At 33.4% G+C, this 18,983-nt stretch overlaps 1 protein-coding gene across 7 annotated transcripts in view; it reads left to right on the forward strand.

The window, feature by feature from the left end:
• Positions 1-18,844, forward strand: part of LOC128243369 (endonuclease/exonuclease/phosphatase family domain-containing protein 1-like) — a 34,407-nt gene extending 15,563 nt beyond the window's left edge. For all 7 annotated transcript variants that reach the window (XM_052961116.1, XM_052961122.1, XM_052961120.1 and 4 more), the window contains exons 3-9: positions 2,142-2,193; positions 8,411-8,518; positions 8,953-9,078; positions 12,092-12,227; positions 13,583-13,636; positions 14,835-14,975; positions 16,334-18,844. In XM_052961116.1, the coding sequence (XP_052817076.1) occupies positions 2,142-2,193; positions 8,411-8,518; positions 8,953-9,078; positions 12,092-12,227; positions 13,583-13,636; positions 14,835-14,975; positions 16,334-16,515 (799 nt within the window). In that variant the 3' untranslated portion in view covers positions 16,516-18,844. The remainder of the gene's footprint in view (positions 1-2,141; positions 2,194-8,410; positions 8,519-8,952; positions 9,079-12,091; positions 12,228-13,582; positions 13,637-14,834; positions 14,976-16,333) is intronic.
• Positions 18,845-18,983: the final 139 nt, after the last annotated feature.

Below are 18,983 nucleotides of genomic sequence, written 5' to 3' on the forward strand. Positions count from 1 at the left end.
TCTGAATTCAGGATTGAGAGCTTTGAATTTCAGACTATCGTACAGTTGTAAAGACTTTGTATGATGTATCTTAAAATGAATATAAAATACTTTGGAGATAATTTCAATTGGGTCTAAGCCACTTTATCAGGCTTTGAGCGCGAATCCCTCATACTTAAACAGACTAGCTCGCCTGTTTTTCAGGATTGACAATTATCAGCTGTTACCGCTGGACTACGTTTATAATTGCTTATAAAATATCATAAATGATGATGTACTGTACTAAAATATTGCCATGTTACAAGTAATGCAGATTCAGACATTGAAATTTGGATTTTTGATGAAGGCTGGATGGTTTTACATAAATATAATATTATTACCCACAAGCCTGAGCCTCTTCTTTTTTTACAAGCGCCAGCTTGATTTGAGTGTGCAGGTATTTTATTTTGATCACTAAGGGGTTGAATAATTTAAACATTTATTTTGGTGAAAAGATTGCAACGTTTGAAGATCAATATAAGTAAATGCACCTTTAAAAGATTGCCAGAGGATCAATTTACTTTATGGCATTTTTTTTGTAAGCGGTGGTATTATGATGTAAATTGTTTATTGATGCGTATTTGACTGCATTTTAAAGCCTGTTGAAGAATTTCATAATGTTTTTTTCCAGGTGATCAAAAAGTTAGTATTTAATGGTTTCTTGAAATTTGTTCTTCTCATTTTAGAACTTTGGGAGAAATTATATATATAACATTATATGTTTAGGCCAAAAAAAAAAAATGGTTTGGTTTATAGTGTTACATCCTTTTCAAGACACTGGTAGGATTATAGGTTAAGACTTTTTAAAAAAAGATATATTTTTTTATTTGGCTTTATGTAAAAACGTTATTGTCATCATCGGAGAATTGTGTGAAATACTCTTCTGTATAAACTTTGTAGGTTTTAAATTACATAATTTTTTTTTTTTCCAATTGACTATAAAAATGGAACGTAGGGTTGAAGACAGAATTGAACGTTTTGACAACTTTTTTTAACTGCAAGTCTAAAGTTAAATAATAAAGCCGACCAACCCAACCATTTTTTGGACAAGATGTAACCCTAACCACACAATTTTTTTTTGGCCTGATATATCCCTTTGACTAAAAAAAATAGTACAATTACTGTTAACCTTTTCTTGATCCTTTTAGAGTTTTTGTTGATAATTGTATGTTTATCATTAGTGAGTTATAACGTACCATTTGATACTTTTTAAGTAAACTTAGACAGACCATTGACCAAACGTGAACTTAAAAACACTTGTTGTACACTTGTACTCTGTGAAAATTAACTAAAGTGCCATGCTGAACACAATAATATTTTATTGTGATGAACAAACTACCAGTAATTAAGAATTCACTTAGAGAAACTTAATTCGCGTTTCAAGTTTCCTGCAACAAATCTTGGAATCTTTTTTTGTACAAATCTGTCATAATTTGCACCCGATGACAATATTGGATCTAATTAAAAGCCTCTATGAACTGTTAACACTCCATTAAATTCATGATAATTGCCTTCAAATTTATATATTTTCATGAAATTGACCGTTAATAATGCTTAAAGCTAGGGTATCAGAAGTTCATACAAAAATAGTTGGCATACAATCATATTAAACCTGATTTTTTTCAATAAATTGTTTGGTTTATTCACGTTTGGAATAGTATCGATGTTTATGGTTATTTTCGTGCCATTCAAATAATGTACCGGTAATAAGAAATTGTTTTTAGCTCATCAATCTGGGTTTTTTAAAAATAAGTAGTTCTTTTGTGATATAAATATTAAGTCTGAGAGTCGTCATCTGTTACAGCATCATACAAAAACTTTAACCTTGGTCATTATTCTAGATTTTCAAATGAAATTTGGTAAAGATGTTTCCAGGGATGATCACCCACATGTATATATAGCAAAGCCCAGTAATCTGACTTTAATTATTATCGACTTATGCCCGTTTATTGATCAGAAAAAAGGAACATACCATTTAAATGGCATTCACTCTGTAGCCTCTTATTTTAGGGCTTTAGCTATTTATAAGGAGTTGCTGCACTCTGTCCTTTTAGCCAATTTAGGGTAGCTGAACCTTCTGCCCTCCTCTTGCAGGCATCCATCTTCCACCGTCTCTGTTTCAGATTTAGCATCATTGCAGTGCAAGAGCTTGCTGATCAAGAAGGACTTCAGAAGGTGAGTTGGAGAGTAAGGAGCAGTTATTGTAATTTATAATGCCTTAAAATATTCATATATGGTATTAATATGCATCTTGAGCCATTTCAGAGAGTGGTTTCTCCCAGTTTTATTACTCCCAGTCTGACAGTTAGGGGAGCTTTACTGTACAATTACTATAGCAAGCAGATAAATAACAATGCTGTTCTCTGTATGAAAATGCTAACAATAGAATGGGTAGCAGTTGTGCAGCAGTTATTGCAATGTATGCCTTTAAATATTCATATATTGAATATGTATCCAGTCATTGAAATTAGACTTTTGGATGAACAAGCCCAAATTCTTTTATTATTGCTTGGCATCAAATTGTTGAACTGTAAAGCCCTACTACATGTATATAAAACTCTGAATTTGAGCAAGCCCGGAAAACATTTTACCATGCAGTGCAGGGCTTGCGGGCTTGTGTTAACTTCGACCACTGTGTATTGGAAAGTTATTTTTATGTTTTTGTCTATTATTCATTTAATAGCTCTCATATCAGAATTAAACTCGCTGGAAACTAGCTGGAAACTAGTGGAGCTATACTGTACATGTATAGGAGTTTAGGCTAGAGGGTTATGGGAGGGTGCTAGGTGCACCCTGTCCTTTTTCTGAAGCACCCTAATTGTGCCCTCATGGGTTCATTTGTAATAGTCTTGGACAGTCTTAGATGGCGCAAATGAAACTTGGTACACATGTTGCCTGAATGAAAAAATATAAACATGCATAAAAAGACCCTTAACTCTGGCTTAATGATTGTTGAGTTATGCCCCTTTTTTGACTGAATTAAAAAACAGGCGAGCGTTGATGTTGGCGCTATTGTTCAATATGTCTTATAATATTGTAGTTATTGATAAATGTTGGGAACTCGTGTTCCAGTGTCATCTTGTGTTTTGCTGACTCATGCAGTGTTCCAAAGCAGTAATCCCATCATTTATTGATAATTTTAAGCTATTTTGATGCTTCGTTGTGTGGTCTGTTTGGTGTGTTTGCACGTTTTTTTATCTCTTGGTTCAATGTAACAAAGCATGGCCCTTATTTTGTTTCTCCAAACAGGATTTATATTTGAATTTTCAACTACTTGGCTTGTCCCTGTGGATTTCATTGTGTACTTAGTAATGATCGATCATCGAACTGCTCATCTTTATTATTTTCATTAGTTTTTCATGACCTATAAGCTTAAAGTTACAATTATTTTAAGAAACATTCCTTTTCTGACCCACTTGGTGAGGGGGTTCTGACCCATTTAGTGAGTGGGTTTGACCCACTTGGTGAGGGGGTTCTGACCCATTTAGTGAGTGGGTTTGACCCACTTGGTGAGTGGGTTCTGACCCATTTATTGAGTGGTTCTGACCCACTTAGTGGGTGGGGTTCTGACCAATTCAGTGAGTGGTTCTGACCCACTTGGTGAGTGGGTTCTGATCTATTAGTGAGTGGGTCTGACCTGCTTAGTAAATGGGTTCTGACCCACTTGGTGAGTGGGTTCTGACCCATTTAGTGAGTGGTTCTGAGCCACTTGGTGAGTGAGTTTTGACCCACTTGAAGCTGGTGAGTGGGTCCCGACCAACATAATGAGTGAGTTCCGACCCACATAGTAAGTGAGTTCTGACCCACATAGTAAGTGAGTTCTGACCCACATAGTAAGTGAGTTCCGACCCACATAGTAAGTGAGTTCCGACCCACATAGTAAGTGAGTTCTGACCCATATAGTAAGTGAGTTCCGACCCACATAGTAAGTGAGTTCTGACCCACATAGTAAGTGAGTTCCGACCCACATAGTAAGTGAGTTCTGACCCACATAGTAAGTGAGTTCTGACCCACATAGTAAGTGAGTTTAAGTCTTTCTGTGTGGAAGCATCTTTGTTAATATAGTATTTAAAGTGAAAGATACCCAGGCAGGTACTTTAAATTATAGAGTGTCAGGCCATAAGTATTTTTATAATAAACGTTCTTTTGAAGATAAATGTCAAAGTTAGGAAAAATGTCGTGGGAAGGAAAAATTTCACAATAAATTATCATATAAACTTGAATGTAATTATGTGGTTTGTAACCTTCAATCAAAGCTGAGAATACTCTGAGGTTGCCACGTCAACTTTCAATATTTACACAAATTGAATTAAATTTGATGATTGTTTATGAATAAAATTATGTTTTTCATTGTTGATTGCGTGCTGTATCTCAAATTTAAATAAAAAAATATTGTATGTGTATTCTCAGAAGGGGCGGGGCGTACCGTAAGCTAATAACTTCTACGATTCAATTTTTTTACTTTTCCTCATTTTTAATAAATCTTTCTTTCTGCTAAATTTACAAGTGGTTTATATAATGTATAATTATGTACAAAAACTTTCCATGTATAGGTTAATGTATTTTGTTAAACTGTAAATGATTAACATTTCATAGGACATAAAATGACACTGGTTTTCTTTACATCGATCATTTTGAGGAAATTTAATTTCGTAGATTAACAATAAAACATTACTTTGGTTCCCACTACTAGAATAATTGGTTTAACTAAATTCACTGCTCATGAAATATACCCTAAGATGATTCATTTCATAATTCAAAATAGACTGTGAACTCAAAATAATTTTCCTGCGGCAAGAGGAAAAATACTGAACAAAAACATAGGCCAAGAGTGAAAATTTTATTTTTAGAAAATTAATAAAAATGCATGCGATGCACTTTGTTAAAATTTGCAGTTTCACTTTTTCTCAGCCACGAAGATAATGCCATTGCCATTTTTTTGGTTAAGGCCTAAAAAAAAACATTTGGTTTGGGTGTGTGTGTTTTAATATATGTAGAGTAAAACCTTTAAAGCTTTTAATACAGAAGATTACTTTAACACCATTCTCAAATAACGTTCTTATATAATGCCTAATAAAAAAATAAATAATAATAATAAGTAAACTACCTAATATCTGTTTTTGAAAAGGATGTAACCCTATCAAACCAAACCATTTTTTTTCTTTTTTAGCCTGAAATAAAACTTACTGGGGGTAGGGGTTAGAACACTCATTGAAGCCGTCATGGACTGTGATTCAGACTAAGAATTATGATGGGACCGGTTCACAGATTTTATGTTCGATAAAAGAATTTGATTGTGTGAAATAAAGATTATTTTATACATATATTGCTCTATTGACCACAATAATATGTTATCAATATTGAAGACTATGGTTTTTATTTTAAATCAGGTCACTGCAGGGTCGTGTAAATAGTGACAGATTCTTGTGCTGAGATAAGTTCATAGTTGGCCAATAGTGGAATGCTGTTTATACCTCATAATCTTAAAGTCAACACAATCAATCATTTCAACAAATTCCATTGACATTTTCTTACATCAGACTAAATCCTTTCCTGTTTAATTTAGCTATCATTGATTGAAACTTAAATTGTTTTTATCACAGATAATATCTTTGAAGTTCATATTTGGTTTTCGTTCTTGTATTATAATCATATAATGATATGTAGGGAATATTTAATAATAATAATGTTTGTGGGTTGATCTGTTTTACTTTGTATTTAAAGTTTGTAAGATTGTGCCTGGCTGAAGCAGTGGTAAATAGCCCCCTCGCGTCTCACCTAGTGGATCCGGGTTCTATTCCCGGCCTGGGCACATGTGAATTTGGTTTGTGGTCCCCTGAAGCCAGACAAGTGGCCGTTTCCCTCTTTGGACTCAGGTTTTGATCCCTCACAACAGAAGACGTGACACTCTCCCATAATATATCATGCCAACAAGAGTGATTATATTATGTTGAAATAACTTGTTTCACAATCATTCTTAAATAAATGAGTTGAAACTAAACTTAAAAGTCTTGTATCGTACAAGACTGCAGATCCAAGCACTCGACATATGTACGAGTACATAATTTCAAGAACTCAGGATAATGTGCGCAGTATATTACTATTACTGATCTATAGAAAAGCATTGACATTTGGTCGACAAACATCCATTTTCTTTTATGTAGTGATAATAGTGCGGAATCAAGTAACCGGGTGACTGTGTGATATAGACGGCAAAGTATGTGATTTTAAGTAACTGATCTGTCCACTGGTGACATGATGATAAAATTTTTTTACCTAATGTATGACCCGTACACCTACACAAAATTCATATCATAGCTATAGCTTATTAACAACATTCCCACTTTGTTTACACATATCCATAGAAATGTCCTCTTATTTTGAACAATGAAAGTATAAACCATGAAACTCATACTATATTTGTATTGACAGTTTAGACACCCATTCAGATATGAAAGATATTTCAGGGGCGGATCCAGTTTTAGACGTTGAAGGGGGTTACTAAAGGGGGAGCATACGCCACATTCCCCAGAAACCCCAAAAATAGCTGTTATATCATGTTTTAAATAGGGTCGTTTTTGGGTCACTCCCCCAACCCCCCAAAACGTTGGCTAATTTTTGTCTAAAATGATGCATTTTGGCGTAATTTATGTACTGATTATAGACTCTACCATTTTGACTTGAAAGGTTTCTTTGGACAATGTTAATAGAGGCAATGACCACTTGTGCCACTTTTTAAATCTGTTTATTCCACCCATGCACACATAATTATATTTCCAAGAATGATTATCGATTCTAGTGAAGTATTTATCACAACAGTATGGTAAACATGTGGGATAAAAAAAAAAAGTACATTGAATAGTTTATAAGGGTATACATAATTTAATGTGGCATTAAAAAATAACACTCAGCCACAATCGTGATACAGTCACATAATCAATTAATTTCTTATTAATATAAATATCATGTTTATGTAATAAATTATGAAAAAATTCTTAAACTGTGTGAAAGATTTATCTACGAATCAATAAAAAACAATATTAAAACATGTTCTTTTTATACTGGGAGTGTTCATTTAAATAGGAATTTTTTATCAATGACAAGTACATAGAATTGTTTGTCGATGTGGGTGGATCAAAACATTATGTTTCTTCAAAAAAACAGTAAATCAGTTGACAACGAAATGTTTATGATCTAATATTTACACCTCAACTCCCATGCATGCAATTTAACGGCCTTTTTGCAATTGCTTATATTTTTTATTGAATATAATCGGATTGCAAATCATCGCATATAAATTAAATAGCATACGGTACTGTTGTTTGCTTTGTGTCAGCAGGCCTAAAAAATTCAATCAACAAGTTGAAAAGTGTTGAGTTATGATTTGTTAAGTTTATTTTTGTCATAACTTATATAGGGTTTTAATTTTTCATTGAAAAGTGATTTTATTTTTTAATTATTTTGTCCTTAGCAATAAAATGTGCAAACCAGGAGGGGCGTTCTATAAATAAATAAATAAAACGAAATTAAGAATTCGAATAGCAATTCTGTAAAGAAGTAATGAACTATTGGTGTGAATATAAGTAATATAATAAATTAATTGTGAGATTGATGTCATTATCAGGGATATGAATCCAGCTAGTTAAAATATGGTCAGACTCCACACACTTGAACCAGCAGAATTATAAGCATTCATACCTCGAAAATGACATCAATCATGCAATTCATTCCTAAATAAAACACTATTAAATGTCAACTACCACAATATATATAATGATAAATGACATTCACACAACATTATAGAGTTTGATGATGCGGAGTCTGTTTAATAGTGTTTTGGGGTGTTTCTATGAGAAAATGTATGTATGTAATACTATGTATTTCTTTAGACCTTGCAGTCAAGGATAACCTGTGAAAGTGCAAGCACTTATTTCCAACAGGGTCCTTTGTTTTTGCTGAAGAGACAGCACGCGGAAGAGGCAGTGATGGGATACAAGGAAGTCCGGGTGCGATACCCTAGCTCTTTTATGAAGAGACCTCTTGGTTCTTTTACGTGCTCATTGTAAAGCACCAATACACAGTGGTACAACTTTGCTTGGTTGAACCTGTACTGAGTACACCACTTTTCCAAGCAATACCCTTTAAATGCCATTAAGCGCCAGGCAAGGGAGCTACTTGTACCAATTTTTAATGTCTTACAGTATGACGCGGCCAGGGATCAAACCCACCACCTCTTGCTCTGTAAGCAGATGCCTTAACCTCAGTAGGCCATGCATAGGGTTCATAAATGCGTAATAGTCAAGACTAGAACCTTCTTTACCTTCATTTCAGTACATGTTTATAAACTTCTCTGCAGTCTTGTGTAAAATCTATTTTGAATTTCTATTTTTAGATATGTGATGAATTGAACGCACCAACGCTTCCAAATGTTACACGATGGGCAGGACAGAGAGGAAAGTGGAAATGCATCGTGTCAGAGTCTACTGGTCGCATGTACATGGTAACAGAGTTGCTTAGTTTTAGTTTTATTTGTCCCTAAATCTTTTAAAGAAAAATGTCAAGGTATTTACATAGCATTGATGTTGTTGTTGTTGTTCGCTGTGAGGATGATGGTGTACAAAATCTTCAGTTTAATCATAACATTTTTTTTAAATACCCACAGGAATATATGCATGAAAACATAGCATGTTTCTTTAAGAGCCAATATGAATATGTATTTAAGGGGGTTGCCGAGCAAACATCCCATCAAAAATTTAAATCAACCGACCAATAGTGAAAAATTATAATCAAACTTTTTGTTTTTTGATATGTTTCATTACAGGGAAGAATAAAAGATTTGAAAAATCAAAAGTACAATACATACTTTGATTAAAGATGGCCCCTGAGTTTGAAGATTTGTCAAAATGCTAATTGTATGTGTTTTTTTACTTAAAGAGTAATGAGTACAACGGATTTCTCTACGACGAGTCCCAGGGCATATCTCTGATCAGCTCCTGTCTCCTTGCTAAGGACCGCAAACAGAAACCTTTCACACGTCGACCATTCATCGCCACATTCAAGGTTTGTGTAAAGTTTAGTGACAATCTGCAAAAGTATGATTCTTCTGTTTTACATAAAGGACTGTAATTATGTCCTATTTTATTATGTAATTAAGGTCACAAACTCTTCTGTTAATGGCCAAAACAAACTCTTCACTGTTAGGCTAAATCAAATAGATGTTTTGGTTAGGGTATATGTAGGGATGGTAGGCTTTTTTAATTAAAAAAAAATATTAGGCCTATATAAGAACATTATTTTCATCATTGGAGAATGGTGATAAGAAATCTTCTCTATAAAGCTTTAAAGGTTTTAAACTACATATAAAAACACAGACTTAAAAGAAAAAAGTTTGTGTTGGCGCCAACTTCGTAGGTAGGGTTATTTTTTTTGTAGGCCTAAGGTTAGTTAAAGTACATGCATCAGATTAACGATCATATGCTGTAATTATAAAGTTGGAGCAAGATTCCTAATTGTACATAATTATACCCCCCAAAACAAAGTTTGGGGGGGTATACTGGAATCGGGTTGTCCGTCCGTCTGTCCGTCTGTCCGTCCGTTTTTTTTTTGTCCGGGATTCATCTTTGTCGTTATTGAACAAATCTTTTTCAAACTTTCAGATATTAATGGCCATGATGTAAACTTGCGCCTCTGTGAAATTGGTACGGGTCACATGACCCTGACCAGAGTTATCTCCCCTTGATGTGTTAAAGTAGGCAAAATAAGCCCTGTCCGGGATTCATCTTTGTTATTATTCAACAAATCTTTTTCAAACTTTCAGAAATTAATGGCCATGATGTAAACTTGCGCCTCTGTGAAATTGGTACAGGTCACATGACCTTGACTGGAGTTATCTCCCCTTGATGTGTTAAAGTAGGCAAAATAAGCCCTGTCCGGGATTCATCTTTGTTATTATTCAACAAATCTTTATCAAACTTTCAGAAATTAATGGCCATGTTGTAAACTTTCGCCTCTGTGAATTTGGTACAGGTCACATGACCCTGACTGGAGTTATCTCCCCTTGATGTGTTAAAGTAGGCAAAATAAGCCCTGTCCGGGATTCATCTTTGTTATTATTCAACAAATCTTTATCAAACTTTCAGAAATTAATGGCCATGTTGTAAACTTTCGCCTCTGTGAATTTGGTACAGGTCACATGACCCTGACTGGAGTTATCTCCCCTTGTAGGCAAAATTAGCTTTGTCCGGCCTAACTCCAGGGCAAACAACCTAGACATGGAGGGGTGGGGGGTATTCGTTAGCCTATGGCTTACAGTTCTAGTTTGGGTACGAGTTCTTGGGATACAAAAACGTATATTTACTGTGTTTAAAGACAAAAACATGAAAACTTGTTGAACAATTTAGCCAAAGAGACTAAGTATCTGAGAAAATTTAACAAATATGTATAGATGGATTTCATTTATTTTTGGAAAACTTCCAATAAAAAGGGTAATCTGATAGACACATTAAATTGTGCAATAAAATGCAACAAGTGGTACTTTTTAGAATCATTTCATTTCTTTCACTGGTAATTTTCATTAAAAAATTTATGACCATTTGATGTTAAATTTCTCACGCATTCAAAGCATGAAATGATATGTCTCTATCTAAAGGAGCTTGCCTAAAAATAATCTGGCTGTACTTATGTACTGGAATAATTTCGACTTGTACTTGTCAAGCGTCCAAAATCTAGTGCAGTATGGTGCATGTGTGACGTAGGTTTATCAGTTTTTTCTTTATGTCAATAGATTAAGAAATTCAAAGTCACTTTAAGTGATACATAATATTTGCAGTGTAACCATATAGTATGAACTATGATAATGAAACAGTTTTTAATGTTGTTTATTTTGCACAAACACCTTTTAGTAAAAAACGATATTTTCAAGTATGCATAAGACTTGTTTCTATCTACAGTGACAATGCCAAATTGATATACACAAGTGGTTGATAGTTAATAAAAAAAACACTTAGTATACAACTAAAACAATCTTGTAGTACCTGGTGCATAACCAGGTGTACTTTAGAAACATTGGGGGTACAAATCAATTGTGGTTCCCTTTTAATAGTATTCCTTAACCTTAAAATTAGGAGTAAAAAATGAAGGCTTAGTGGGTATATGCAGGAGTAAAAAATGACAGCTTAGTGGCCGAGTGGCCTGTGGGTATATGTAGGAGTAAAAAATGACAGCTTAGTGGCCGAGTGGCCTGTGGGTATATGTAGGAGTAAAAAATGACAGCTGAGTGGCCTGTGGGTATATGTAGGAGTAAAAAATGACAGCTTGGTGGCCGAGTGGGTATATGTAGGAGTAAAAAATGACAGCTCAGTGGCCGAGTGGGTATATGTAGAAGTAAAAAATGACAGCTTAGTGGCCGAGTGGGTATATGTAGGAGTAAAAAATGACAGCTTAGTGGCCGAGTGGGTATATGTAGGAGTAAAAAATGAAGACTTAGTGGCCAAGTGGGTATATGTAGGAGTAAAAAATGAAGACTTTGTGGGTACAAGCAGCATTTAACTGCTTACGGTTCATTGTTACTTTATTGAATGCTTGACCCCTCTACTGCCATCCCATATCACATATAAGTTTAAAGTAATGAAAGTCCTTCACACGTCAACAACTTGCATGATTATATATGACCATGTTGTCCGGTAAACTCAGAAAGCGCACTTGGTTTTCGCCAAGAGATCCTTGGTTTATTCCCCACCTTGATGTATGTGAGTTTGGTTTGTGCTTGTCAAGCAGAACAATCTCATGCAATATCATACCAACAAGAATGACTAAGCATAAATTAATAACACTGTCTTTACAGTCATTGAGAAATAAATAAACTTTAAACTTAAGTGCTTTCGTTAAAGGCCTGTATACGTATATATACAGTGGTTTTTATGAAACATAATAAAAAAAAATGATAACTTAATGATTTGCTCTGTGCCATTTGTTTTATTTTACCAAGATTCACTGTTGTTTTTAATACACACAATATATATAAAAAAATTTTTTTTTCCTTTTTCACATTTTTTTTTTTTTTTCACTTTCACAGATTAAGAGGTTTGATTGTGCGATGGTGAGCGTTCACTTAAAGGCGACAGGACTGGACAATGAAGATTTGGGTCGGTTGCAGGAGGAAATCGACAAAATGCCGAACCTTGTGGCGGCTATACAGGCTGAACTGCCAGGTCAGGCAATAAATGATTGATGGTGTTTATTTGTTTTTAGCGGTTTTATCTTACAGAGAAAGTTGATATATTTTCATAGCATTGGTATTGTTTTTAGAATAATCATCAAAACTAAATAAATGTTTAAAATGTTCCAATGAAACTTGGTTCACATGTTGCCAGAGAAAACACACCAACATCCATTACTCTGACTGAAGTAATATTTGAGTTACACCCCTTTTTTACTGGAAACAATAACAATAGATATTTGTACACAAAACTCAGGTGCACCTTGCTCAATGTTACAACATAGGAAGGTGAAGGTCACTCGAACATTTAAAGACATTCTGCATTATTAATACAAAATCAATAATTATTTCAGCTCCCTCATAAAAAAGGTTACATTGTTTTGTTGAAATCTAAAATATACAATAAAATTATTTTTGTATTCCTATTTTTACGGACATGAATTATTTTGTTATTTCTATGATCAGACAGACTGCTATGTTGACCATCACAGTTGTTAAAACTGTCATAGTACTGTTTACTGCGATAAAATGTATTGATTATACCATGACAGTAAACAAGACCATTGACCGAGGAGGTGTCAATTGGCTAAATTCTTGGTAATTTTCATGAGTGATAAGTTCAGTTTCATTTCTGTTCCTTGTTGACATTATAGCCCAACCATATTGATCATATCAATGATCAACATGATAAAAAAGCGAAAGTCGTGCAATAATCAGTTGATTATATTGGTCTTTTGAAGTTGTAGGTGGGATTAGTTATTAACAGGAATGTTAAAGATTGACTTGATTTAATCCCTGCTCAGCAAAATAGAATAAAATTGATTAACATTTACACATAAAATATTTTCTTAATTTTGCAAGGAGCTTGCTCTGTTAAAGCCCTATAACATAATTTTCAATTTTTAGGTTTATTTCCTAAATGGCCCTTGAAATTGACAGTTTCTGGAATCAATAGATCCTCCATTTTCACATGACATGATATATGTTACAAGACTGTAATGGCGGCACCCATTTACTAACACGAATTGTTCCAAATGAATTATTAGTGTGTCACCAATTAAGCATACATACCGGTACATGAGATGGACAGAAAATGACTAAACAAGCCATACCGGTAGAGCATAGGCCTTTATGGGCCTCTTATTTTGATGTAGCTGAAAATAATATGTATGCATCAATTTATGCCACATAAATCACTCCTATTTTTATTAAATGTTTCTGTGAAAATTAGGTTTAAGGCTTAATTGATTCTTGTTTTTCTTCAGACTGGTATTTATATTGGAAGTAGTGAAATTCAAGATGAAAAAAAATAAGGTTGTATTAATATTAGTGTTGTTTTCTTTTCAGGAGAAAGAGACATCATTTTACTGGGAGACTTCAACCTTTCACCAGATGCACAAGGTATGACATGTGATTTTTATACGCTCAAATACTACATAAAAAATGATACATGGTGTTACATGGTTGACACTTTGTCAGAAACATGTGATAAATTACGTTTACATTATTTAAGAAGAAATGCATTGACAATTTTTTTTAAATCACTGTCTGGTGTGACCTTGACATTTGCCATACTGATACTTTGAAAACTTATAAATGTCATCTGCTTGTCAAGGGGTTTCTAGGAGTAAAGTTTCATAGTCCTAGGTCAAACCGTTCTCAAGTAACAATGTGCGCTTTTGTGACGGTGTATATAAATCCAACTTAAATATTGTAAGAACTGTTATTGTTTTTGAACCCTGAGCACTGATACTGTCTCACTAAAGAGCTAGCTTTTATAGCAACGCCGTAGAATGTCTGCCTGCAGAGTGAGAGTTCATCAGTTCATACTCAGACATATGTACATAACAATTTGTGTAGTCTGTTACATTTGGTGCCCAACATGGTAATAATAGGTACAACAATGTCAACATCTCTAGCACTCGGTGGTTACATGCAGCATTCTGTATTCAAGGCACTAGGTCATGATAAATGATTTCAAAGAGTTTTAAATATTGATTGTTTAAATTGCCTGCTTTTGATGTATATGCTTTGAAACAATGCATGATGATTTGCCATTATTCAAAGCAAATTAATGAACTTGTTTGAAATGGTAGCATGCTTAAAACACATAATTGTGTGAAACATTATCGTTAATGATGAATCTGTTTGAGCAGTACTGTTATTACTTGAAAGCTTTATTTTGTGCCTGGTCAAGGCATTACATTTATTGTGGTTCATAAAGAATTTCTGAATAGAATGCTGTTAATTTGAGAACTTTTGATTGAAACGTATAAATAGTCTGAAACAATGTCATCTGATAAATTGAGTTCTGGTTATGAAATAAACCTAGATGTTTTAGATATCAAAAGATTTAGACTTATATACGTATCTTGTAGAACTAGAACCAATGATCTAGAAAGAGAAAAAGGGGGTCATAATGATATTCCAAGAAAAGAAAGATTATGTAATGTTAAAAAGAAAGATAATTTAATGTTTGTCAAAATGAACATGTTGAAAGTGAATACCAATTTTACTTGTTTGTAATTTCTTTAATGAATTAAGATCCCAATATCTACCAGAAAAGTATTATGTTAAAATGATTTGATGCTTCTTTCAGATTTTAACGACCTTAGAAACATCGGATACCATAACTGCATAGCAGAAGGCGTGTTTACAAATATCAGTGAAGCAAACAAAAAAGGCAGCAAAACTTATGATAACATCTGGTTGGCTAAACAGACTAAACAAGTTTTTACAGGTAATCCTTTCGTGAAATGAAAAAATTGAATGAAAATAGATACTTTTCATTTTGTATTGGAAACCCCTGAAAGAACGCGTTGACACAATAGATATCATATGTATTAGTACTTGTTTTTAGCTTGATTCCTTTTTACAGGGATGTGATTTATTCGCAGAATTCTGCGGATCTTATGGCCCCAGGGACCCCTAATTTATTTTAGCTGATAAAAATTATTTGGGTGCTTTCGGTTGTTTAGGTTGATGTACCAGTTTGCTTTATATTTGAAGTCAGGAAAACCCTCAAAAGAGCTTCTAAAAGGCCAGTTTTTCTTCTACGGCAGTGTGCTTTTGATCCCAAAAGCGCCCCGAGCACCCATGGCCAAATGGTTTCAGCCCTCCAGTTGCCAGGTCAATCACATCCCTGTTTTTAATAAAAATGGTGAAGGTATTGTTATAGCCTTGGTGTTGTTCGGGTTGTGAAAAAACTTGGCCATAACTCCAAAAACGTTATGATATTCAAATGAGGCATGGTACACATGTTGCCAGAGATAATATGTCCATGTACAGCAGGCGCTTACCTTTGACTTCAATAATTGTCATGTTATGCCCCTTGTATAATCGAAAACAACAATCTAGACTAGACTAGGCGTTCAGTAAAAAAAAGACATAAAACACTGTATTATGTGAAATAAGAAAACGACATTCAATCTAGAAAAGTGATGTTCACTTCCACAAAACTTTGCATAACAAAGTTGGGGATTTCAAAACCAAAATGTGCAAAACCAAAGTTACTTTGGTGCAATATTTTCAACAATAACAAATATAAAAGTACTTTGTTGGTGTGTGCATAGGTACTTTGTACTTTTGAGGAGCATGAACACTTCAACAATGCTACTTTGTTGGTGATAATGATTTTGGCAATTTTTCAGGCTTGATATTTATGCACTTATACTAAAACCTTCATATGAATATTTGTCTGCATGGGAAATCGTAATGCTGAGACAAATGAGCCTTTTTTACAAAAATCTTCAGGCTGACATATTAATGGTAGTACATTGGTTCACTACATTTAAGCATTCCTGTCCTGTTAGCACAGGTTTTCCTGTTAGCAGTACAGTCTTGTGCAACATTGTACCAACGAGAGTTTCTTGGCATAAGTTGATGTAACTTTCTTCGTAATTGTTTTAAAATAAATAATGTTTAATCTTGAGAATTCCTGTGTCCAGATGGCATTTAGGGGCATTAAGTTTTTTTGCTTTACTTAAGCATTATATTGGAAGCCAGGCCAATTTAATGGTTTATTTAAGCAAAATAAACAATAACTATAACATAATTATTACTAATCACTAGTGACAAGTCTTTATGAAATCTTTTCAGGCAACTGCGGCGTTATCAGGGAAGGTTTGACCAGTCCTTGGATTCCAGCCGGATGGAAATGGGGTGGGGTCGTGAGTGACCATTGTCCAATATGGGCCCAGCTATATACCGGAAAGGACTTGGACACTGGCGATATCAAAATTGGAACTGAAGCTATCAGATTTGCTCTAGGAAATGATTGATAATTTAACTGTGTTTCTTTAGGACTTTAAATGAAGTAAATGATATTATTTATATGGATGTACATTAAATTACAATTACAAAAAAAAGGGTTACAGTTAGGCTCAGTGATTCCATAAATGAATTTAACATCATGTAAATAAATCATCAAATATTTGTACTGATTATGATTGATAATAATTTTTTACCGATAGTTGAGTGTATATGTATGTTAATGCACTGTTTGCTTTTATTATATTTTGCTTATAATCCAAGCAATAATGAATGTCATTTTGATGAGAATGATTTTAAAAGATGAAGATTGAAGGCCAGTTTGCATCGTTTCATATTAATTGGTGCTTTTCATTAATTATTTTCATATTAGTAACATTTATTGAGAAGAAAAATAATCATTTTCTTAAATTTTTACATGTACATTTTTATCAGTTTCTACTTATTAAATTAATCATCAAGATTAGTTACTTCTGCAAGTCAGAATTTTAAATCTATCTGCAAAATGAACTAGATTTTATCCAGGTGATCTCATGGAGTAATAAAATTACATCATGTATCATTTATGAATACAAGTACATACTATACATGTACATACTAATTATACATGTAGTTTTTATGATGCTAAAATTATTTAATTACACCAATGTATTAATTCTGATTTTTACAAATAATTATGAAATATTTTATCCGTTTACTTTCATTTAATTATTCTTTCTCGATAAATTTTAAGTTTTATTTTTTAAATTGAGGTATTGTTAATTGAGGTATAGTTATCATCTTGATGTCAGTTTTGGTATTTGAAAATTGACCCTAGGCTATAATTTGAAATTTGCTTCAAGTTATTTTCATAAAACTTTGAGCACATGTTACCTGAGTGAACTACATACATAAAAAGCAAGACCTCTAGCTTAGAAAGGTAAATAACTCAGACTTAATTTTTATTCTGGCAAAAAGCAATGAGTTATGCCCCTTGATCAACAAAAATACAGATGAGGGTTGGCATCCAATTGCTGTCCTCATGTTGTTCTAATGGTAAACATGTATAATTGAATACTTGTGTTATAATTGATCCATGCTTATACTGTAGATTTTTGTTATTTATTTCATTCAATGCAATTTTATGACATCAATGCAGCCTAATATTACATTATTTAAATCAGTATGTTAGTAGCTAATGTTTTATTATAATATAATACCATAAAAACCATGTAATATTTATTGCTTTAGAAAAACACATGCGACATTTAACATACTTAACAACTGATGTGAAGATTTAATTGGATTTTGTCCACCCTCTGTAAGTGGCTGTATCAACCACCCTTGGTAAATCCCCTCCTTTTATAACTTGAGAGTAAAACGATGTGTCTACAAGGCTATGACTAGAGTAGTACAAAGGGATATCAATGAAGGAAATGGATATCAATGAAGGAAAGGTATATTAATGAAGGAAATGGATATCAATGAAGGAAAAGGATATCAGTGAATGAAAGGGATATCAATGATGGAAGGTGATATCAATGAGGGAAAGGGATATCAGTGAATGAAAGGGATATCAATGTGGGTAGGGGATATCAATGAGGGAAAGGGATATCAATGAGGGAAGGTTAAAAAAGAACGATTTCAGAAATGAATGCAATGAAATGTTTGTCCATGGCCTTAACATCTGACTGCAATTTTTTTGGATGATCCTTAAACCTCCTTTTAACAGGATCAAGCTTTGCTCACTATTTATTTTTGTTTAAATTTTATCATTTTCTCCTTTTTAACCAGTTTTTAGTCTTTAAAAGTAAATTATTTTAAAGATAATCATGAAAAACAATGTTTTGCTTTACAAATATAGTTTCATTTCAGTTATTTGGCTAAATGAATAATGCTGCTAAATTTCTTAAGCTTAATAAGATTGTTTGAAATTGAGACACATGCTTTACATCAGATTATTGTCATGATTTGGTTTTAACATACTTACTTCATGAAAATATACAACTGACAAAATATATTTCATTCAAAATGTCTAAGACTTTTATCCGAAACTTAAAAGTTTATAAAGGTCATCTTTGCATGGTTTATTCAACAGGTAGGAACATTCAAAGAAAATCACAGCACCTTGATTTCATTTCAGTTACAAACACTTAGATCTGAAACACTGTTCATGGTGTCGATGATAAAAATCGAGGTGATGTTCAGTATTTCATTCTGCCAAAATGTCAAAGGATTCATGTATGTGATCATTCTTTCATCCATAATCATCACACAGTTCATACATATATCTCATTGTGTATCAATGTTCATTGAATTTTGTTTATGCTTGGTAACAAAAAATAAAAAAATAAAAGCAGATGGTTTTGGTTTTCAAAGATGTTTCTTTATTAGAGTGTATCCAGGTCTGCCCGCGTCTTATTGGCTGCATTACTTATGCATGCAAAGTGCTTGCCTAAAGTTTCCAGCCTTCGTTCATTTGTAACATCAAAGTGATATT

This window comes from Mya arenaria, chromosome 8, assembly GCF_026914265.1.
Source record: "Mya arenaria isolate MELC-2E11 chromosome 8, ASM2691426v1".
Classification (NCBI taxonomy): domain Eukaryota; kingdom Metazoa; phylum Mollusca; class Bivalvia; order Myida; family Myidae; genus Mya; species Mya arenaria.